Here is a 22,808-nt window from a genome sequence, read left to right as displayed (position 1 = left end):
GGCGCTCAGCCTCCCTTGGTAAATTTCCAGGCCACCTCCTATCACCCCCCAGGCCCCCTGCAGTTTTTAGGGCTCTCAGGAGCTGCAAAGTTCCCCTCCCCTTCAGTATCACCTGACAAGGATGTTTGCGATTCACTAACCTACCAGTTCCTAACAGTGGGGCTTTGTATTCAATGGCATAGGGACTTCAAGGGCTGTTAAAAGAACCCTGTTAAGATCAAGTCCCTTATGTAGTGGTAGGAGGGGAGTGTTCTGGATTTACAAATCCAAGAGTCAAGAGTTCTCTGAAAGTTCCTAACACTGATGTGATCTCGGGGTGGGGAAGAACTTGATCAGGTGTGGGTTGGTCTAGTACAACCACATCTATTGAATAAGTTGTGTGTCAAAGTGTGTATGTATATGCTTCATTTAACCGTCATCCTTTGAGGGAGATACTCATACTCCTTTGGGTAAGGTGAGTTCCAGAGAGCTGAGGTACAACTTGCCTAAGATCACAAAAAGCTAGTAGGTGATTCTAAGTTTCTTCACTATATTATATCAGTTTGGTTAAATCGTGTTAAAAGGAATATGCAGTACTGTGGTTTCTAATATTGGGGTATTATCCAGGTGCTGTGGAAAGGTCAAACAATACGAGCAGTTTTATCTCAGGACATAGCACATCATTTGTCATCAGCATGACCTAAAACAGGCTTTCAGTCCCCCTTGCGTGCCAGCTTGGTTGTGTCCGACTGTTTTGCAACTCCATGAACTGTAGCCTTCAAGGCTCATCTGTCCATGGAATTTTCCTGGCAAGGTTGTCATTTCCTTTTCCAGGGGATCTCCCTATCCAGGGATCGAACTTGCATCTCCTGCATTGGCAGGCAGATTCTTTACCACTGCCGCCAGCTGGAAAGCCTCCATCCCCTAGTTGTGCCCAATGTCTAGTGTGGATCAGCTCAACATGTAGACATTAAGTGGGTGATTTTAGTATCTCAATCACCCAGACAATTGGGGGGGGGGCGCACTTTTAGGGGAGTTTAATACATTGATCTTCAGAACGGGTCACCGCTTGGCGTCCGTGGTCCAGGCGACGCTGGGAGGGGTTAAGAGTAGAGCAGACCGGACTTCGGGCCGGGGTCTCGCCTGTCAGGGTGGAAGTCTGGCGAACACCCTCCGGCCTTGAGTAAGCACTTTACTCGCCAGCATCCGAGCTGCAGCGAGGGTTAAACGGGTAGAGGTTTGCAGGGGGAGCGCCGCCGCACCTGGCTCCACAGGCCCCAGGAGGAGAGCACTGGATGAATACGAAGGTTCGGTGGCTGTTCCGCCGCGGCTGTCCTCCGCAGGGCTGCGCCCGCCCGGGGGCCATACAGGTTTCCAGAGCTCCTGTGAATCCCCCATCCGCCCCCAATCTTCCTTTCTCCAGACTTCGGGCCGAGTCCCAGCAACCTGACCCCGCCCCTGCCCCAGGGCCGCAAACGTCGCGAGACCTCCACCCTTCCTCCCAGCCAGGGTGCCTCCCGCCCCGGGACCTCAGCGTCCAGCGCGCGCACGCAGGGCACGCACGGTCGGCGGGGTCCGGCGTTCTGGGCCGTCGGTGTCCCCGCCCCAATCGCGCAGTCTCGCGAGAGTTGGGAGTAAACAGCACCGAATGGAGACCCGAGGCGTGTTTGCGGCGGAGGCGCCGTTATCCCGGGCCCAGCAGACCCGAGCCTGAGGCGGCCGCAGGTACGTCAAGCAAGTCTGCTCCCCAGAGCCGCCGGCCCTCCCGACCTGCCGGGTCGCCCGCGCGCTCCGGCTTGATCGCCGCGCTCGAGGGCCCGAGGGCGGGGGTCTGTGCGGGCGGGGGCGGCGGCGGCGGGGCCTCTCTGCGCCCCTGGAGCCGCGCGGGCGCGAACCGGGCGGTACGGGGGCGGCGGTGGGGGGCGCGGGGAGGACGAGCGTTGGAGACGTGCCGGTGCGCCGCTTGCCTGCCCGCGGGAGCCTCGCCGTCCCGCCGCTCGCCCCGGCCGGACTGCCGGCCGGTTTCCCCGCCTGGCCCTCTTTGCGCGTTGACACGCCTCGGTGGTCGCTTCACTTCCCCGCTTCCTTGATCTGAAGTGAACTTTGACCGAGTCACACCGTGTGCCTGGTCCGGGCCCTCAGCCTCGGAGCAGACCGCGGTTCTCGGTCTGCTTCCCAGAGGGGAGCCTGCTGTGGGATTTTAAGGGACCTCGATTCCTGCCCCTTCCGTGTCTGGTTTTTCATAAATGCGGGGCAAAAACCTCGTCGGTCATTTGGGTCGGGGAGGTTCTGGTTGACTCTCAGACCTGAAGGAGCTTCACGTGCTGCCTAAGACTGTTGTACGCCGTCTCCTTTACGTTCATTTAAGATGTTTACCCCTTGTCTGGGTTAGCGCCCTTGAGACTTTGGGCCTATTTGCTTATGCAGATTAAGTTAAATATTTACTTTAGATTCCGAAGGACACTTCCAAGTAAGAGAGAGTAGCCTAAGGTCTCGGAGTTGAACTGGAGAATTTCGTTTCCTTTGGCCCTTTAGTCTTGACTGCTGGTAAGTAGCGCTCTCGCTTCAAGGTTTCAGTTTGCCTAAGTATGAAAATGAGGGTTTGGAGAACAGTGATTTCCCACCCCCCCCCCCCCAACTTTTAATCTGCGGCACCCATTTTACATATATATATTTACATACATACATATATATATATATGTATATATACACACACACTTTTTTAACGTGAGCGCTTTATTAAGGTTAAAATTACTGTTTTTAAGTGTGCTTATTCAACATTTTTTTTTCCTGTAAATTTGCAGTTGTGCAATCATCATAATCCAGTTTTAGAACATTTCTTCCATCCCCAAAAGATCCCCCACAGTGCCCATTTGAAGTCAGTGCCCATTTCTAACTCCAGCTCCAGGTGACCACTAATTTGCTGCCTCCTTAGATTTGTCTTTTTTGAATATTTTGTGTATTCAGATGGGATTATATGTGACTATTGTGTCTGGCTCCTTCTGTTTTTCATACTGCCTTTAGACTTCGTGTAATTTGTACCCTGTATCGGTGTGTCATTCCTTCTTTTTTTTTTTTTTAAAAAAATTGAAGTATAATTGCTTTACAATGTGGTATTAGTTTCAGGTGCCCAGCAAAAGTGATTCATTTACACATATGTATATTCTTTTTCAGATTCTTTTCTATTCTAGGTTATTACAAGATATTGAACATAGTTCTCTGTGCTATAACAGAGCTAAGTCGCTTCAGTCGTGTTTGACTCTGTGTGACCCTATGAACTGTAGCCTGCCAGGCTCCTCTGTCCATGGGATTCTCCAGGCAAGAATACTGGAGTAGACTGCCTTGCCCTCCTCCAGGGCATCTTACTGACCCAGGGATCAAACCCGTGTTTCTTTACAAGTCCTGCACTGGGAGGCAGGTTCTTAACCAGTAGTGCCCCCTGGGACGCTCATGCTGTACAGCGTGTCCTTGTTTATCTTTACAACCCCTTTGACTCTTTGCTTAGAATTCTCCAGGCAAGAGTACTGGAGTGGGTTGCGATTCCCTTCTCCAAGGGATCTTCCTGACCCAGGGATTGAACCCGGGTGTCCTGCCCCGTGTCTCCTGCATTGCAGGCAGATTCTTTACCATCTGAGCCATCAGGGAAGCCCCCATACATAGTGGTGTGTATCTGATAATCCTGCACTCCTAGTTTACCCTTTCCCTCCATACTTCATTCCTTTTTATGGCACACTCATAGTCCACTCTTTGCATGTAACACATTTTGTTTATCCATTCATGCAGGGCACTTCTTTCAGATAATGTTTTTTGTTGCCATGTATGAAGCAGATGGCTAGAGCCCTTTTTGTTAGAGGTGGGGAGGGGGACGCCTGGGGTGGCTGGGTGGGACCCTGGCCCATAAGCTAACTCCAGTGTGCTCCCCAAGTATCCTTATAATCAAGAGTTGGTTGCCTCTGTAAATAAAGCATTTTTAGTCTAGTGCTTGCAGAGCTTTAGAAGCTCCTTGGGCCCCATGGGATGTTGTAGGCTCCCTCCTGAAGAGTCAGGAGGTTTAATCATCCCCTTCACGTCCTTCTCATGTTGTGTGATTACCTTGTCTGTCAGTCTCGGGGGGAGATGGTTCTTGTCCTGCCTGCTGTCTCTTTCATTTGTGTGGCAGCCACAGTGCCAGAGTAACTAGAGGCTGCAGGCCCAATAGACCGCACGTGGCTCCTAGTGCAGTGCTGTAAGTGCAGTAGGGGGTGGTGTATTTGCATCTGCCCCTTTACATCAGGAGAGAGTTGAGATACTGCATATATTTTATTGGAAGAACTTGGCAAGTCTAACCCTTGATGACTTGAAATATTAAGAACGGGAGATGGACCTTGGTCTCTCAGTGTATGGTCTGAGTCAGCTTGAGACTGATTTCCTCCTCCCTGGGGCCTAATCAGTTTTGACCTGCTACAAAAATCTGTTCACTTGGTTTATTAATATTGAGGATGTCTTTTTGTCTGAGGTTGTTTAAGGAATGAGTTTAAAATGTGGCAAGTGTGAACCTCCTGTGTGGCTGACTGATCCTGGATGGTGGGAAGGTAAAGAGAATGAAGAGACAGCAGCAGCCTCTGTGAAAGAACAGACAATAAAAACAGTGTGGACCATGACTCTTGACTTTGGTGCTCTTGACTCGCGGGGCTGAATTTCCCCCTACAGAACCTACTGATGGGTGAATGTGCCAGAATGAATGGTTTAATCAGGCTTAAGAATACACCTTTGTTTTAAGATATTGTGATCTGGCATCTCTCAAATGTTAGCCTGTTAAACAATGGTAATACAGTCAAGTGTGCAGTTAGCTATGAAAGTGGTATTTTTACAGCCAAATTTTGATTAAACTGAATGGTACCCTTTTGTGACCTAAACAATTTTCTCGATCTGTTTCAGTAAAGGGTCATTAAAAAGCAAGGCACATCTTCCTGATTAGACGACTATTGGGTGATAAAAGTCATTTCCCTGACTTGTGTTCTTTAATTATTTGCAAAGAAACAAATTTGTATGTACTTTAGCTATACCCAGAATCATAATCCTAGTGACACTGTTTTATAATGCACATAGAAGATTCTGGGCTGTAAGGAATGTTGACTGTTGCCTGCCCAGGTAATCCATCTCCTCTACTTGGTCTCCCTCTTAACCAATCCCATTAAATCTTATTCCTGTCATTGTATTATTTGAGCTTTGTATTTTACATTTAGTATTTAATGTCAAGTATTTTTTGATTGTACCTGTATTGGAGACATAATTATACTTACTTATGGAAAATCCATAATGTTAAATACCATCTTTTAGGGTGTACCTTTGTATGGAAAAATAACCAGGCCTTCTACATAAAGAATTTATAGAAATTAAATCCAGTCAACAGTTAGTGGATCCAGAGACAACCCTAACCAGGCCCTATAAGTAAGTGATATTACAGATGACAAATCTGTTTAGAATGAACTAGTTGAACCTTAAGTTAGAATAACCTTAAGTTAGCATAACCTTAAGTTAGAAGGTAGACAGATTTTTAAAAACAAATCCTAAGAAGTAGATTCCTTTTCTGGAGGAGGACATGGCAACCCACTCTAGTATTTTTGCCTGGAGAATCCCATGGACAGAGGAGCCTGGTGGGCTACAGCCCATGGGGTCTCAGAGAGTCAGACATGACTGAAGTGTTTTGGCACGCACACATGCAGATCCCTTTTAAGCTCTGCTATATGTATAATTGAAATTACATTTTTAACATATTTTGACTGTGCAAGTTTTATTGCATAAAGTTATCTTTTTTCATGTTCTTTCTTCCTGGTGCATATAGATAGATATTTAAAAATGAAAATTTGGATCACATTAACTGTTTTACTTAATATTTCATTAGCACTTCCCCCATATTCTCTGGGAAATACGTTAGTTTCCTGTGGCTGCTGTAACAAATTTCTACATACTTGTTGGCTTAAAACAACAGATTTGTTGTCTTGCAGTTCTGAAGGTCAGTAGTCTGAGATCAGTGTCACTGGGCTTAAGTCAAGGTGTCAGCTTCATTCCTTCTGGAAGTTCCAGGGAACATGTGTTTGCATCCCTTTTCCAGCATCCAGAGGCACCTGCAGACTTTGGTGCCTGTCCTGCTGCTATCACTTCAGCCCCACGCGCCCATCATCACTCCCCTGCCTCCTTCTTATAGACTCTTGTCATTACGCTGGACCCAAATGGACCATCCAGGATGCTCTCCCCATCAGAACATGCTTTTAGTTACACCTGCTGAGTCCTTTCAGCCGTATAAAGTAACATTCATAAGTTCTGCGGATAAGAATGTGGACATCGTTTGGGAACCACTATTCAGCCTTCCCAAGGAGCCTAATTTTAAATTGCTGTATTGCATTCCATAATGTACATGAATTATTTAGCTAGTTCCTTGTTGCATTTTAGGTGGTCTCTGATTTTTCCCAGTTAAAAGCCTTGCACATAAATTGTGTGCCCTCAGATTCATACTTCTGCGGATTTCAGGAAAGCTGGGTAACAACCTTCCTCTTAAGAGTGTAGCCTCTGGAGCCAGACCGCCCATGTTCCCAGCCCAGCTTCCCCACTCAGAGGCCAGGTGACTCCAGGCAGTGCTGAGCCAGCCTAGGCCTCAGTTTTCTTGTTGAAAGTGGGGTGGGGACAGATTGTTGTACGGATTAAGTGAGTTAATACATGTGCATTACATAGGATAGTGTCTGCCACATGCTGAGTGCTCCGTATGTGTTCATTGTTGTTCTTACCGAATTTATCAGGCTAAAAGTTTTTTACATTCTCTTATTGACAAATTTCAACTCTTAAAGGTCATAAGAGTTTTTACATTCACTAGCAAACTAGGAAAGTATTCAAGTTGAATTCTTAAACTTGATTTCATTTTATCTGGCTGTCTCAGTTTTGTCTGTCAAAATGTTACTTGACTTTTATGATGTAAATTAGAGTCACCGGGGTTAATTCCAGCAGCTGTTTACTATCCCAGTTCCTCAGAATGAGAAATACTTTTAATTTTCCTTTGAGTAGCTCAGCACATCTCTTGGGATGTTCAGGTATCATTCTGTGTGACAGCTGATGGCTGTAAATCTGCTTGACAAGGTCCATGGTCTGGTTGGGCATACATCGGTCGGTGCAGACTGAGTCTGCAAGAGGCTTAAAGTTGCCTCCTCTCCTTCCCTACATTTGCAAATTCACTGAGGGCAGTCCTAGCAACTGAGACTAAATATAGGACCTTTTTTTTTCTTTGTATATTTTGGAAACCATTTCCACCATTTCAGAAAGGGTGGAAGAATAGTACAAGCCCTTTTTTCTCTGTATTTGTAAGTAAGTTGCAGACCTGATGCCCTTGATCCCCAGGTACTGTAGTGGGCATTTCCTGCGAGCAAGGACCTTCTTGCATAACCACGGCACAGCCTTCGGAGTCCAGCAGTTGGTCGTGATACTCCACCACTATCGAATCACAGACTGGTCCCATGCAGGTTGTGCCAGTTGTTCCTTCCAGTAACATCCTCACAGCAAAGGGATCCAGTTCAAGAGTCTTGAGTTGCCTTCAGTCTGGAGCCTAATCTCAGCTGTTCCTTGGTTTTCATTACCTCAGTATTTAGGGAGGTTGTAGGCCAGTCGTTCTGAAAGATGTCCCTCAGTTTGGGTCCTGATGTTTCCTCATGACCTGATTCAAGTTGTGTGTCTTTGGCAGGACCCCTCAGGAGATGCCAGGCTCTTCCACCACGTCTGCCTGATGGACCCGGGTCTCTTTGTCCCATCTCTGGTTAACTTGATGAAGCGTCTCCATCCTGACATTCCTCTACTTCCTTTTGTAAATCAGGGTTTTGTTGGGAGGCATTCTGAGATCATGTAACTAGCTTAATCCTCTTTGCACTTAAGTTTATTTTCTGTGTGTATGCCATGGTGGACTCGTGTTTTACTTTTGTCTTCAGTGGGTCAAGATCTGTTACTTTCAACGTTTACTTTGATGCTCAGATCCCAGCGGGCCCCTGTGACCCTCCCCACCATTCTGTGAGCCCTTCTTCCTCTTTGGCACAGATGTTGCAGATTTGTCTCTTTTTACCCTGCCCAGCCTGAAACTCGCTCTCTCTCTAAGGAGCCTGGTGTCTTTCAGTGGCTTATAGTGTTTAGAAAAGCAGTGCTGGGCACTAGTGGGGGTAAGGGGTTCCCTCCTATGAGAATATTGCTGCCCCCATGCTCTTTCCTTGAGCAGACACTCCATGTGTTGGTGCGGGTGTATGTTTCTGCAGCTGTCTGTTGAAAACCTTGCATTCACACCAGTTTCCATTGTCATCCTGCATGGTTCATTCCAGTGTTTCCCTTCATGTTTGAGACTTCCTTCTCTGACAGTGAGAAAGGTGCCTCCCATTCTCCACAAAATATTTATTTGACCCAATCGGTGTCCTTCTGCCTTCTGTCACTGCTGACCCCTCACTCAGATTCTGACGCCCCTTGCTGGGGGCCTCACACGCACCCCCCCGCCCTCAGTCTCCATCACTGCACACGGGCTGGGCTGCTGAGGCTTTCCCACCAACACCTGCCTTCTTGTCCTCAGCCTGTTGTTTTTGTAAAAAGTGTTTTCCCTTCCTGTGTGTCTGTGTAGGTGTTTGTGCTTCCATTCTCTGTGCCCACCTGTGCTGGTTGCTGCGTGTGTGTCTGCTACCAGATGGTGAGCCTGGCCCGGGGAGCATGCTCTCCAGGTCTGCACTGGGGACGGAGTGGAAGGAGCCGTCGTGGGCACGGTGAGGAGTGCCTTCAGAGCCCCACGGAGGAGTAGGGGACTGTGTCTTTAAAGCAGACAGGCCAGGGCTGCAGAGGTCCGTAGCCGGTGGCTGGTCTTGCGACCCCAGTGATGGCGTGGGCACTGCCTCAGTTGGAAGAGAGCATCAGCCTTCTCTCCCCACAGGCTGACTTTTAAGTTCATCGTCTTTACCTGTGTGTGAATTATTTTGGAACAGGTTTAATGAAAGTTGATGTAACTCAACTTACAGAGTCTAACATTTGCTCACTAGTGTCGCTCACTAATATTTGTGTGGTATCCAGTCCAAATGTGTCGTAGATTCTATAGCATTCTGTTTGTATTTATTTTTTTGTTTTTTCACTGTAAGTTCATTTCCTGTATCATGCTAGCCTTTGGCACTGTGATTAGCTTTCTCATCTGTGACCTGTAATACGATGAGCCAGGTGTATGCTTCAGGTAATTGTATTCTGTGATAGCCTCATTGCTGCGAGTACCAAATATGAACAGAAACTTGGGGCTCACTCCCAGGTGGCTTCTTCTAAAACAGGTTGGAGAGGCTTTTGGTGTCCCCTGTTGCTTTTCTTCCATCTTTCTCTTCTGTTCGTTGTTTTTAATTGTTTATATGATTGACATTCTCTTGTTCTCTGTGTTGCTATGGAAATAGATTTTAATATTTCATTTCTATCTGATAAACTGTTCCACCAACCTTGGTTTCCAGTTCGAATTAGGCCTGCTTTTCATATCATTTGTTATTATAATGATGAATGTACTAATTATTAGTGCAAAGATTGTTTAGATACTCCAACTGCTTATCTGTATTTACCACTGTTTTCTTGTTTATCTGTGCTTCCTATAGAAGCACACGTGAGTAGTCCTAGAAACCACAAACCCCTTGTTATTCTCAGATACCAGTTTCTGCCGGAAGAATGGGTTTATTAATACCTTGACACACCTCTCTCAAAAAGGGGCTGACTCCTTGTCCTGAATGTTTTCTTCTTAGAAACAAGTAGTGATGGAAGGAAGGACTGTCTCATTGCTCTGTTTTCCCCCTGCTGGGTTATTTATGTTTCTGATGTGATCTGTGCAATGTGTTTTTCTGGATGTGCTACAGCCTGTGTTTTTTGTTTTTTAACTGCTGCTCTATTCTTCACTGTGAAGAATTACCCTTTTCTTTGCCATTCAGATATTTTGAAAGGTATTTGTGCTTACATACAATTTAATACTCAAATCACATTTTTCTCTGGCAACAGCTTTTACCTCACCAACTGTCCGTCTTCTCATACCACATCCAGTAAAGAGAGAATCTGATTTTATAACACATTCAGCAGGTTGAAAGTCTTTAAGTTGAGGCTTCAGGTAAAATACATTTACTGACAATAAAAACTCTTCCATGCTCTCTTCATAGAATCGGCAGAAAATATTTCAAAACCTGAAAAAGTGTAGTTTGAGTAATTTCAGAGCACAGTGTGTCTTAGAGGGTGGTAGATACATGAATTGCATGGAAATTAGCCTGTTCTTAGGAGTTACTCTTATAGTAGAAAGAAAAGGATGTGTACCAAGCCTTTACTTGAAAAACTGGTGGAATTTCATTGGTAACCCACTCCAGTGTTCTTGCCTGGAGAACCCATGGACAGAGGAGCCTTGGATCGCAGAGTCCAGCGCGCTGAGGGACCAGCAGTGCGCGTGGGAGTTAAAGTGCTGATGAGGGCAGCGCCCTGGGGTAGGGAAAGGCGGGATCTACACCTGAGGCGCAAGGGAGGGGCTTGAGCAGAGTCATGCCTCCCATTCGTTAGCTCAGGGCTGATGTGCTTAGTGTTCCGGGGGTCATTTATTATCCTTGTTTTTCTCCATTTTTCTCATTTATTTTATCCTGTTTTATTTTTGAAGCTGTCTTAAAACTTTCTTTTCCCCGTGAAAGTGGTGAGGAGTGACTAAATTAAAATGAGCCCATAGATATTTCTTGGTTGCATCATGCATTTGTTTTGTCTTATAGCTGGTGTGGCTTTTAGACCCTCTTATCTAAATTTCAGAGATCGCGAAACTTCCCTGGCCCTGTCGCTGTGCTGCTCATGTCCCTGTTGCTTGCTTTGTTTTGTAGACTGGCTCTCAGTGATCGCTCATCCCCGCTGGACTTTGGTTCCGTGGTGCACATGGAGTGTAGGACTCAGGGGTCTGGGCCAGAGTGAGCGAAGCCTGAGGCCCAAGATGGAGAAGAAACGAAGAAAGAAATGAAAGCCTCGTTTCAGGCCAAGCCACAAGAGGCCATGAAATTTAACTTTTATTTACGTTGGACAAGACTGTAAAATGGCGGATCAGTAATGTTTCAGCTGAAAGCTGAAACAAAAATTAACTTATAATCAAGGAAGAAAAAAGTGCGATTTGAGTTTATGCGATTTTATGACCATACTCACTTACGACCATGAAGCTTGTCAACATCTGGCTGCTTCTGCTGGTGGTTTTGCTCTGCGGGAAGAAGCATCTGGGCGACAGACTGGAAAAGAAACCTTTTGAAAAGGCCCCGTGCCCTGGCTGTTCCCACCTGGCTTTGAAGGTGGAGTTCTCCTCAACGGTTGTGGAATATGGTAATGATATTATTTTAAATGTTAGGGACTTCCCCCTCAGTGTGTTGGGTTTTTCTGTTTTCTTTTTTCAGATTTATTACAAACATTAGCTTTTGCCAAAAACATTTCCCTCTCTTCTGCAATAAAGGTCAAATGGGCTGAGTGCGTAGTGTGTGTATATTAATTCTGCTGGTTTGTTTTTTCAGTTTACTTATTTTATATAAAGCAAAGAAATTAACATTCTGAATTATTTCCCTAAAATTGGATTCCATGGGACAGATGTCATTGTAGCTGGTGAGGGTGGGGACTTTGGAGAGGCTGAAAGTTTATGTGACCAGTTGTGAATAACTAAGTAATGAGTCTTATATGATCTGTTCTAAGTTTCGTTAAGTTTTCAGGAAGAAGAGAGCCTTCACTTCTCTGAATTCCTCCTTCCTACTTGAAACCTTACGTGCATTTCTCTGCCATGTGCTCAAACTTCTCTTAACATTCGGTATTTGAAAAAGAGCTCGGGTGTCTGGTTTTGAGTGATGTGTCCTGTGATCAGTGGGGTTCATCCAGATCGTTTTAGCTCAGAGCTCTGGACACTGCCATCCAGGGTGTTTAAGCTAGTCTGTTTACTGCTCTTTCTGCTGTAGGTGTTATGATATATATGTTTTCTTTTACCAGGAAAACTTTGTATTACCTATAGTCTTGTATAATGTCAAAATATAGGTTCGTAAGTTCTTATTTTTATTTTGTGGTCATTGATTTCAGAGTACATTGTGGCTTTCAATGGATACTTTACGGCCAAAGCTAGAAATTCATTTATTTCAAGCGCCCTGAAGAGCAGTGCAATCGACAACTGGAGAATTATACCTCGAAACAATCCATCCAGTGACTACCCTAGTGATTTTGAGGTGATTCAGATAAATGAGAAACAGAAGGCGGGGCTGCTGACTCTCGAAGACCATCCGAACATCAAGCGGGTAACACCCCAGCGGAAAGTCTTTCGTTCCCTCAAGTACACAGAGGGTGAGTACTGCTCCCGAGGGCTGGTCTGTGTGCATTTCTGCTGTGCTGGAAGCACAGGGGGTGTATGTCTTCACACAGGGCAGTATCTGAGAAATAGTACAGTGAACACCCCGTCTTTCATCAGCTGTGAACACTTTCTCAGCAGGAATAAAAAAAACCAGAAAAGAGACTTTGTGCTTCTGATCAAAAGTTTGCAGTAAGAATGATCTCTGTTGTGTGGGAAGAGATTTTCACCAGGTTTCTCTCAGAGCCTTCAGGCTGTGAGGCCCTGACACCCCTTCTCGCTTGGAAACTAAGATGGTGTCTTCGAGTCTCCTTGCTTGCATTTTGCGTCTTTCAGTGCGTGTTTTTATTTTGGATGCATCTGGCAAAATGCTTTTTCTTTGGGTTTCATTTTGCTTTTCTCAGACCCTCCTGACCGTGCACCATCGTGCCTCGGCTGGGCTTGTTGAAGCTGAAAGCTGGGCTCGTGCGGGGATGGAAGGAATTTGCTGAGTCCCTTTCAGCTCTAGGGCTCACTCTCCGAGTCCTTACGACAGGCCTGTGGAGAGAAGTTCCTTCTCAGATAACTAGTTGAAGATTAGTATATGCTAGTTTCCAAAGCAGGTGTACTACCAAAGGGGAAAGGGTTTTTCCCTATTCATCAGAAACTGGGGTAGCAAATAGATAATAGCTGTTATCGCTTATTGTTTTTCTTTCATTAGAAGGAAAACGAAATAAGATGTCTGTCATATGAGGCCCGAGAGCCTCTCAGGTTTAAAACCACACCCAGGGGACAAGCCAGTTCGCGTGCCAGCTGCGGAGTTCAGGGGGGTCTGACTTCGCAGAGCTCTTTCCATTAGTCCATGTTTCCTGTGTTCTCTTTGAAAAGCAGTCACCTCAAAGCAATCCATGAAGATAAAAACAAATCAGACCTGTGCAGTTAGCCAAATGCGTGCCTTGTGTCTTTTTATTCTTTAGAGAGCTGCAGAATATTTTAGGAAATGTGGTAGCATGGGAAGTGCATAGAGTTTCATGGTTCGGGGTCCCCTTCTGTACCCTCTCCAGCATGGTTTCAGATTGTTGGGCTGCCCTGAAAGGACATAGTGTATCTCTTCCTCTGGTCATGAGCTGTGGGTACCTGTGGTGAGCATCTTTTCTTTAAGCTTCTGCTTATCCAGAAAATGGAGATGATGCCACCCACCTGAGTTCTTCTGAAGGTGAAAGGAAATAGTGCACGTGAAGAGAGCTTAGCAGAGTTCTTGGGCTGTTATAAGCAGACGTTAAATGTTCATTTTTGGGAGTTCCCTGGCAGTCCAGTGGTCAGGACTCTGAGCTTTCAGTGCTGGGGCCTGGGTTCAGTCCCTGGTCAGGGAACTAAGATCCTGTATGCTGCATGGTGCAGCAAAAAAAACCAACTCATTTTTCTGTGGCTTTATTGTTAGAATGCTTTGCTTTATTTAGGGTCTGAACCTGTCACACTCTGGATCCCACCCCTGGTCTCGGTGGGCTGTAAGACAGAGCTGACCTGATTTCCATGAGACGGCACTGTGAGGCGTTTCGAGGACAGCTTGGTGTCCCTGTCTGTTACTTGTCTCTGGGATAATAGATACCAGTTCCTTCAGGAGCTACTCATATAACCTGGTCTTACCCTTTTAATGGCTTGCTTGCAAATATGTCCCGTTTTCTCTAAATTGCTCCTAACGAGTAAAGCCAGAACCGAGTTCAGCCCTCCGGGTGTAGTATGGTCTGCTGGAGCGAGAGCCTGGCAGACCCTCCTTGGTCTGAATATTGTCCTTCTGTCAGTTCCCCGGCTGTTGACTGAAGGCACGGAGTCAATATGGGAGGGTCAGTGCAGAATCGTCTCAGTTGCAGTGTGCAAATAGTCACTTAATGGAACTGACGCAACTGTGTATTTCTCCAGGTCCTTGTATTTTCATGGGTATAGCCTGGTGAGACCGGAAAGAGAGAGATAATAACTTCCTTTAGAAACAGAACTTCAGTAGTATTACAGATGGTCCTGTAGAGAAGGGTTTGAAATATGTTTTTTTCTTCTTTATAGCATGGTTTTTGAAAGGTAAAGGGACACCCTTGTGATATTTCTACTTTTTTCTTCCATTAAAGAACAAGTGCTTACAGATGGTGAATTCATGCTTTTAGTGCCCAGTCTGGCAGGTCTTGATAAAAGTGCAGTCAGGTGCCCACCAACAACATCAAGATGTAAAACGTCACCCCCAGCAGTTCTCCCTGAGTCCTGTGTAGGTGTTTTGTTTTTTGAAGGGCGATGGCCTCGTAGATACTCGTGCTGAGGACGTGGAACAGGTCACAGTAGGACAAGGTCGCAGCGAGGTGTCCGGGGATCACAGGGTCCTTCCTGTCTGAGATCACGCGGTGAACGGAGAAGCTGCGCTGTTGCTTAGTGCACGTTTTCTTGCACTCTGCCCTCCCCCCCACCCCCTTTCTGGTTCATTGAGAATAAGTGGTTGGTGAAATACCAAGCATTTCTTCAATTTCAGTATCAAAACTGACTTTATCTCTTTAGAAATAATCATTTTATCAGTTGTTCCCTCCCTCTTATTGGTTAGAAGATTCCAGGTAAAGAACTGTTTGGGAAGAATGTGGTGGCTAAATAATGTCCTGTGAATGTAAGGGTTGAGAAGTTCCTCCTGGCAGAGGGGAGAGAGTGTCACTCTCCTGCACGGGGATTTCAGGAGGGGGTCACTGCACCGGTGGAAGGAGTGTCCCCTGACGGTACACATCCTGAGATCTGCTCTCTCTCCTTGCCTGCAGCAGAGCCCGGCTCGCCCTGTAACGAGACCCGCTGGAGCCAGAAGTGGCAGTCCTCACGGCCCCTGCGCAGGGCCAGCCTCTCCCTGGGCTCCGGCTTCTGGCACGCCACTGGGAGACACTCGAGTCGGCGGCTGCTCAGGGCTATCCCGCGCCAGGTCGCCCAGACGCTGCAGGCTGACGTGCTGTGGCAGATGGGCTACACAGGTGGGCGTGGGGGCTGGGCAGGCCTCCTCCCTCTCCAGCACCCGTAGCTGAGGCTGTGCCACCTCATGCATCTGTCCTTCTGCAGGTTGAGCTGGACGCACTCAGCTGTCCCTTTGTCCTACGTATGGGTGACAGCTCCTATATTTGTCCAGTCCTGCTCACTTACTGTGTCTTACTGTTTCTGAGGTAGTCAGGGCATGTTCTTTCCTGTTGTTGCACGTGAGCAGGCACAGTACTTGCTGCCCACGCCAGGGCTGACTGGCAGTCCAGTGGAGTTCTGTCATTTCCCAGGGAAGGAAGTCAGATCCAGAGATGTCACCTTGATTTGAGCACATCCTCCCATGCAGTGGCCTGTGTGCAGTATGGCTGAGTGATTGTCAAGATGGTGATCTTTTGTTTCAGAACAGGAAACAATATTAAAGACTGTTTCTTAGCAAATGGAACTCAGCCAATCAAATGTTTTTTCTTACTGATTAATCATGGCAGAAAATTCCTGTTTTCACTGATGTGGAACTTTGGATCCTAAACATCAACTCATGTCTCTGGCCCCTGATACGTCACAGTTTGTCTTGGTGTCTTTCCATTTTTCCTTGGCTTAGAGACCCAGAGACCTTACCCCTGCTCAGACTCAACACTCGGGAGACTGACATTTTATTAAATGATGATTTCCTCTTGGTTTATAGCTTCACAAAACAGAAATTCTCTAATCATCAGAAAAGCATTTTTTATTTCCCCCACACTAGCTATTTTCTAGTATTGTGTGTGCATTTTAAAAAAGGAAACAATATACTTTGATGGTTGTTTCATTGTAAATTGATTGTTTAATGTTTAGTATTGATATGTAAACAATTCTCTTACTGGAAAGACATTTACATATCAAGGCTTACTCCTGTTAGCTTTTAAATAATATGAGTATCTTGTATTTTTTTCTTAACATATTTTCTAGAATTTCTTGATCTGACAGTATCAATCATATTTCACATTGTGCACATACCTTTTGGCCAGTATCGGAAATAGACTTGTTATTGTAGGAAAGTGTGTGGTATAGTGGTTTTCCTTTAAGTGTGGTTTTCCCTGCATGTGGGTGAAAGCTCGTATCTGCAGAGTTGTTGTCATGAGTGAACAGCACTGAGTCCTTGTCAGAAGGAGGAGCCGCCCCCCGCTCCTATGAGTGAGCTCTGCACTACCCCCAGGGCCCCTCTAAGGGGAATGGAGCCTGGAGAAAATGGCCTGAAGAGGACAGTCCATCATCAGTGGAGGATTTGGGGGAGGTGGTTTCACGCCCGGGTGCGGGTGACAGTTGAGGGATGGCCAGAAGGACTTCCTGTGTGTCCGTGGGTCTTACTTAGCAGCTGGTGTTGGCCATCCTCAGCTGTCCCTCTCTCTGGCCTCAGCCCAGCCAGGCCCCGGGCATTTCCCTACTGTGGGCATTCTGTGGGCAGGCTTTGCCTCTGGGTCCCCTGGTGTTCTGTGTGGGTCCCAACGAGGAATGTATTTTATAGACAAAAATCCAGAACAGTGGTTTTTCTGAACACGATTCTGCTCTCTTCTTGGAATAAGGCACTAATGTAAGGGTTGCCGTGTTTGACACTGGGCTAAGTGAGAAGCACCCCCACTTCAAAAACGTGAAGGAGAGAACCAACTGGACCAATGAGCGAACGCTGGACGACGGTGGGTGGCCGGGGGCCTGAGGGGCGTTTCTGGTCGCTCCCATCCTCCCTTTTATCAGCTGAGGGGGTTTTCCTGTGTAAATGATTAAATAGTCTGTATTCGACAGTTATTCAGACAAACCCAAGTTGCTTTGTGCCTTTGGCAGAAGCTTTTCTAACTATCTCAGAGGAGGTTGGGAGGTGACTGAGGAGAGGGGTTGCCTGGTGGGAGGAATCCTTGCTGTTCTGGGGGAGCAGAAGCTGTTGGCCCCCGAGGTGGGGCTGGTGAGGTGCAGGCTCTGAGTGGAGGCCCTGGAGAGGCACTGGGGACTCTGTCTTGGACTTGGAGAACGAGTCTGTTTGAATGGATGGCCCACGTTATCAGCCATGCTTCATGATTTTTCCTTTCGGACAGCAGGGTTGGGCCATGGCACGTTCGTGGCAGGTGTGATAGCCAGCATGAGAGAGTGCCAGGGATTTGCTCCCGATGCAGAACTTCATATTTTCAGAGTCTTTACCAACAACCAGGTATGTGTTTTGAGGGCCCCTAAAACTTAAAAGAATTGGTTTTAAAATGTGAAAAGTCGAAACTCAGAAGAGAAGTGCTGGTTTAAAGGCAATGCACACCCGTGATGCTGAGCATCTCCCGGCCCCGCATGTGACTTTGCCCTCCTCCCGCCACCCCCTTCACCAGCCTCGCCAGAACACCAAAGACCCTGCTCCAGGGGGGTTCCTTGACCTCCCGTTTCTCCTGTCCACCACGCCTCAGGCACACTTGTACTTGAGACTAATCCACGTCTGTGTTGCTGCTGCTTTGCTGGACTAGGGTCGCTGTGTGCCCAGCACCCAGCATCATGTTGGGTCAGGAGGATTTAGACGCTTGCTCCCTGGCTCTGCATTTGGAAACGTTACTGGAAAGAGGGAGAGTCCTGGTTAGTTATTTATTGTTAAAGTCTAATTTTTGCCCAGGTAATACATAATTCACAAATATCCAGGGCACACAGGGATAATTCTCCCAACCCTCCCATCCCGCAGGTTTTTACCTCACTTCCCCAAGTCCCCCATGTGATGTTTTCTTTTTTTCTTATATCCTCTCCTTCTAGACTTTCTTTTGCATATTCAAGCAAGTATAACTGTATTTTTTTTAAAAAAAGCCTTTAAAAAGCATAATTCTGAATCATATTCTCTTTCCACTGTTTTTAACGTTTTGTGTTCATTCATGCTTTTAATTTGTAGTGCTTTTTATTTTTACCTGTGGGTCTAAGTTTCCACATCGTATAATTTCCTTTCAGCATGAAGAGATGCCTTTAGTATTGCTTGTAATGCAGTCTGTTAGCTATGATTTCTCTCAGCTCTAGTTTATCTGAAAATATCTTTATTTCATCTTTATTCTCAAAAAACTATTTTAACTGAGTATCAAATTCTGGATTGGAAGTCTTTATTCCCTCCAGCACTTTACTCCATTGTTTTCAGTCTATTATTTTCTACTCTATTTAATTTTGTATCTTATAAAGCACCTGAATGGTGGTACATGAAGTAATTTAACTTCTGTGAGGAAGCTGAGAGAAATAATAACTATCAGAGAAATAATTCTGCGAAATGACATTCAGTCTATTTAGGAATAAAGAATATTAAACAAATACGTTAAACTGTTTGGAAACACTTAACTGAATAGATGTGTCTCAGGACACGTCCTTCTGCAAGAGCGGCAACTAGAAGTTTGGGGTCTCCCCTGGGCGGGCGGGCGGGCTGTAAGGTCAGGAAGGTGCTGGACGTGAGACCCGGCGGGACAGGACCTGGGACCCCGCCCTCCCGGTGTCCAGGCCCGAGGAGCGGAGGCTCTGGGTGTAGTGGTGTACACGGTAGAGCCTTCGTGGTTCTTGGGACCTCTTTCTGAAGTTCACGTGACTACTTCATGCCACTGGCAGTCTGGTATTTGGAGACTTCCCCTGCAACACCTAAGCACTGTTTTCACACGGCCAGGTCTCCTACACGTCCTGGTTCCTGGACGCCTTCAACTACGCCATCCTGAAGAAGATTGACGTACTGAACCTGAGCATTGGCGGCCCCGACTTCATGGACCATCCCTTCGTCGACAAGGTTGGACCTGTCTCTGCAGGGGCCCGTGCTGGTTGGGTGGTGGCTCCTGCTCTCCCGCTCCCCACTTTGCTTGGTGTCTGGCATGCTGGTGGCTCTGTCAGCCACGTGGGGACAGCTCTGAGGGCGTGAGCTGTAGAGACTTTTGTGGGCAGCAGGTCACGGCGCCGTGTTGGTGCCTCTCACCTGAGCACGGGGCCCGTCTTCTCTGGGCGTGTCAGGAAAGCCCAGGTCTGCTGTGTGCCGCAGGGACCTGTGTCCTGGACTCTCTCTTCTTGACACACTGGCTGCCAGACGTACCATGTCTGTCCTGGCCCAATGTTGCACTTCCAGGGGATCTCTTATGCTTTAGTTCTGTTTTTGAAAGTTGTTTTTGGACAGTTATACGTTGATTGTCTAAAAGTGATGTCCTTTCATAAGTAAATGCTTGCTAATTTTGTAGGTGTGGGAATTAACAGCTAACAATGTCATCATGGTGTCTGCCATTGGCAATGACGGGCCTCTTTATGGGTAAGTATCTCTGATAGGAATAACCTTAGAGGTATCTTTTTCCTTGAAATAACTGCAGCATTGTTGTCTGTCTCTGTATTTTTCTGTACCTGTTTGTATCTATCTAAAACTTTGTGTTGTGGAACTTTTCAATACATACAAAAAAGACTCAGTAATGAGTCTCAGGTACCCACATACTGCAGCAGTTGTGACTCAAGGACAGTCTTGTTTCTGTTTAATTTTTTTTTTTCACCTTTACTGGAAATAGCAATTTGGAGGCCTAATGTTTTTATTCTGCTCTTTTTACTCCTGCAAGCAGTCAGGAGAGTAAATCTACCAGAAATAAGTGGGCTCCACAGTATTTCTTGAGGCCCACTGTGCACAGGGCACAGGGTGAGCAGGTAGGTGAGATGAGACGCCTGCCTTTTTAGGAAAAGATGCGGATACAACGAAACTTAACAGGACAAAGTGCAGGCTGGCATGACAGACACAGACGGGAAGGATCAGATCAGATCGGAGGGGCCAGAGAGCAGTGTCATAGCCAGGTCCCTTTGTGCCCAGTTGTGTGGTGAATCAGGTCACTTCAGAGTGACTGGAGATCCGGGACATTAGTCACTGGTTCACAGGCGGTATCTGTTAGAGATCCGAATTTCCTTTCTGCTTACAGCTCCGAGTTTTATTCTGTAGCTAGTGTCTCTAGTAATGTCCCGGGATGGGTGCAGTTCAGTGTTGTGTCAGGGGGTTTGCGGTGATGCAGGGGAAGCACCGAACGCTCAGTCCTGCCCCCGCGTGCCCCGGTCCAGGAGAGCCGCCGGCACGGCTGTATGCTCATGCCCCGCAAAGCTTGCGTGCGTGGCGTCCTGGCTGTGTGGCTGCATGGAGCAGGCCTTGGGAGCCCTGACAGCACGTGCGAAACTGTCCAGGGCGGAGGCTTAGGCTGAACTCCATGAAATTAATGACTCTCCAGGTCATGGTTCCAGCCTCAGTTCCGTCATCGATCCCACTCTCCTTGTGGGGGTCCAGGTTGTGACTCATGAGCGTGAGTGGCATAAACATGTCCCCAACTGAGTTCTGCTGTGACAGACACCAGTTACTTAGCCATCTCTCATTAGGCGCTCTTGTCTTCTCTTTCTCATGCTTCTCCATTTACCCCTCCCCCAGTTCTGATGTCCCTGCTCAAGGCCAGCCATCCACAGCTCAGCAGCCCCAGGTTATTGTCGGTTTCCAGCCCATTCTCCTGCCTTCAGTCTCCCCAGCTCTCCCTTCCCTGCATGGGTGATGTGGGACGGAGCCAGGCAGGTCTGACTGTCCTTAGGCTGAGGGATCTTTGCTTTCCTGAGGCCTGGCCACCCCATGTGGCTCCAGAGGGCGCGAGACCTTCCTCAGGGTGGTGGCTGGAGGATGAAATGAGACATCCAAGGGAAAGCACCATGAACACTGAGCCTCTGTGAGTGGTAGCTGTTCCTTTCTCTTCCTCTTTCTGTGTTTCTGTTGTTAAAATGCAGTCAGGCAGTTTCCCTAACTAAGGATCTGTGGTGGATTGTTACTGCCTGGTCAGATCTCAGCTTCTCCTTGGGTTTCAGGGTCTTCTGTAGTCTAGCCTGGAGTCGGCAGGCTTTCTGTGAAAGCAGCAGGCAGTAAGCAGCGGAGTCTCTGTGGGCCACATGGTGTTTGTTGCACTTGCTCACCTACCCTGATAGTGTGAAGGTAGTGTGGGTGTGTGTAGGCAAGGGGCGTGGCTGTGTCCCAGTAACACCTTTCTTAGGAAGTTGGATGAGGGGCCTGGTCCGGCCCAGGCAGAGCTCCACAGCTGTGGCCTCACTGCTCACTCTCCTGTGCACATCTCCCCCAAGTCTGGCTCCTCCCTGGGTCTCCCTGGGGACCCCATGTTTCTGTCGCTGTCACCTGCTCTTGCTGCTCACTGCCTCTGCTGCCCCCACACCCTTGGCTTGCCTTTCCGTTCATACCAGCTCTTCCACATGCCATCCTGACTGCTCTGCACATGCTGGTCACTCTTCTGAAATCCTTGTATTCCTGTGGGCAGTCACATGTGGGAGCCTCTAATCAGAGAGCTACTCATGCTCAGTGTGTTAGCAAGGATCCCAGGAGAGGCGGCCCCGGTGTCTGCCCACGGAGCCTCACGGGATCCAGAGTCCACCAGCTGGTGGGCGGGCCAAGGGTGGTACCTGCTCACCAGGGCACAGCCTGAGTAGGTGTGGCTTATTGCTGGCATTGGGTAGGGCAGGTCGGGTGACCGTAATGCACTAAGAAGCCGAGCTGTGTATTGTAGGCCTGGCACTGCCTGATCTGTCCCCGCGGGTACCCCTTCCCGGAGCTCTCTGGGGTGTGGCCCCCTTGACACTTGGACTTCATAGTGCCTGGGAGTCTACGCTGCACGTCCCCCTTTTCAGCGCCAGCAGAGCTTTGTCAATGCTTTCCTCTGTATGTTAAGGGTTTAACGCTCACAAAGTGTGGGGTTTGCAGGGAGAGGGAGGGCAGGAAGGTGGCAATCTTTGGTATTAGCTTCAGTGGGAAGTTCTGCCAGTGATTTCTGTTCTCATCTCTGCTCTCTGATGTCACGGAAATTTGTAAACTTTCACTGTCAGCCAACTGAAAAATCACTGTGGTGCCTTTGTACGACCAGATTGGTAGTGTGTTGGTGGTGGGTGATCTAGGAGGCGGTGCCAGGATCGACTCCATGGGTTAAAACAGTTGAATCCTGCTGATGTCATTTCAGCTGCATGCAGCCAGTTGTGGTTCCGGAGTTCATTTACTGGTGGTGGAGCTGAAATAGACAAAGCTCCATAACTGGTGGTCTTATACTTTCAAAAAGTTCAGCTTCGTCTTGACTTCCACCTTGACTCCATAGTGTAAGCGATTGTGTCATTCCCCCCTTCACCATCATTTCTTTGTCGATCTAGTGCCCTTGAGGTGCTGGGGAGAATTGCACGGTCTTCCCTGGTGCATCTGTGTCGTCTCCCTGAGGAGCGCAGGTTGCTGAGAGATGAGTGGCCCCCATGGTTGCCGTGAGGGAGGGGACAGCTACCCAAGACCAGTTGAGAGCTTTGTTTCTGACGGTGGCAGGGACACGTCTGTGGCTGTAGTTCCTTCCACTGGATCTGGACTCAAGCTGGGGAGGCAGGAGGACGCACTTGCAGCAGTTGGGAGGTGATGCGAGGGCGCGTACATAGGTGATGCTGTGACGGTGACTGGTCCTGTGAAGCTCAGAGGGCGTGTTCCTTCACGCCTGGCAGTAGAGGGAGACGTGAGCCTGGGGCGGGAGGGTGG

The 22,808-nt window shown here is 47.6% G+C and overlaps 1 protein-coding gene across 3 annotated transcripts in view; it reads left to right on the top strand.

Moving 5' to 3' along the window:
* The first annotated feature begins 1,553 nt into the window (after positions 1–1,553).
* The window catches only part of MBTPS1 (membrane bound transcription factor peptidase, site 1), a 44,808-nt gene continuing 23,553 nt past the window's right edge, over positions 1,554–22,808 (top strand). For 2 of the 3 annotated variants that reach the window (XM_019979424.2, XM_070770376.1), the window contains exons 1-8: positions 1,554–1,704; positions 10,836–11,319; positions 12,055–12,312; positions 15,082–15,285; positions 16,846–16,956; positions 17,353–17,462; positions 18,918–19,034; positions 19,474–19,541. In XM_019979424.2, coding sequence (XP_019834983.2) covers positions 11,157–11,319; positions 12,055–12,312; positions 15,082–15,285; positions 16,846–16,956; positions 17,353–17,462; positions 18,918–19,034; positions 19,474–19,541 — 1,031 coding nt within the window. In that variant the 5' untranslated portion in view covers positions 1,554–1,704; positions 10,836–11,156. The remainder of the gene's footprint in view (positions 1,705–10,835; positions 11,320–12,054; positions 12,313–15,081; positions 15,286–16,845; positions 16,957–17,352; positions 17,463–18,917; positions 19,035–19,473; positions 19,542–22,808) is intronic. The other variant, XM_019979425.2, reaches the window with a different exon arrangement.

Source organism: Bos indicus, chromosome 18 (genome assembly GCF_029378745.1).
Source record: "Bos indicus isolate NIAB-ARS_2022 breed Sahiwal x Tharparkar chromosome 18, NIAB-ARS_B.indTharparkar_mat_pri_1.0, whole genome shotgun sequence".
NCBI classification, from domain to species: domain Eukaryota; kingdom Metazoa; phylum Chordata; class Mammalia; order Artiodactyla; family Bovidae; genus Bos; species Bos indicus.
This window is presented reverse-complemented; position numbering and strand designations above follow the sequence as displayed.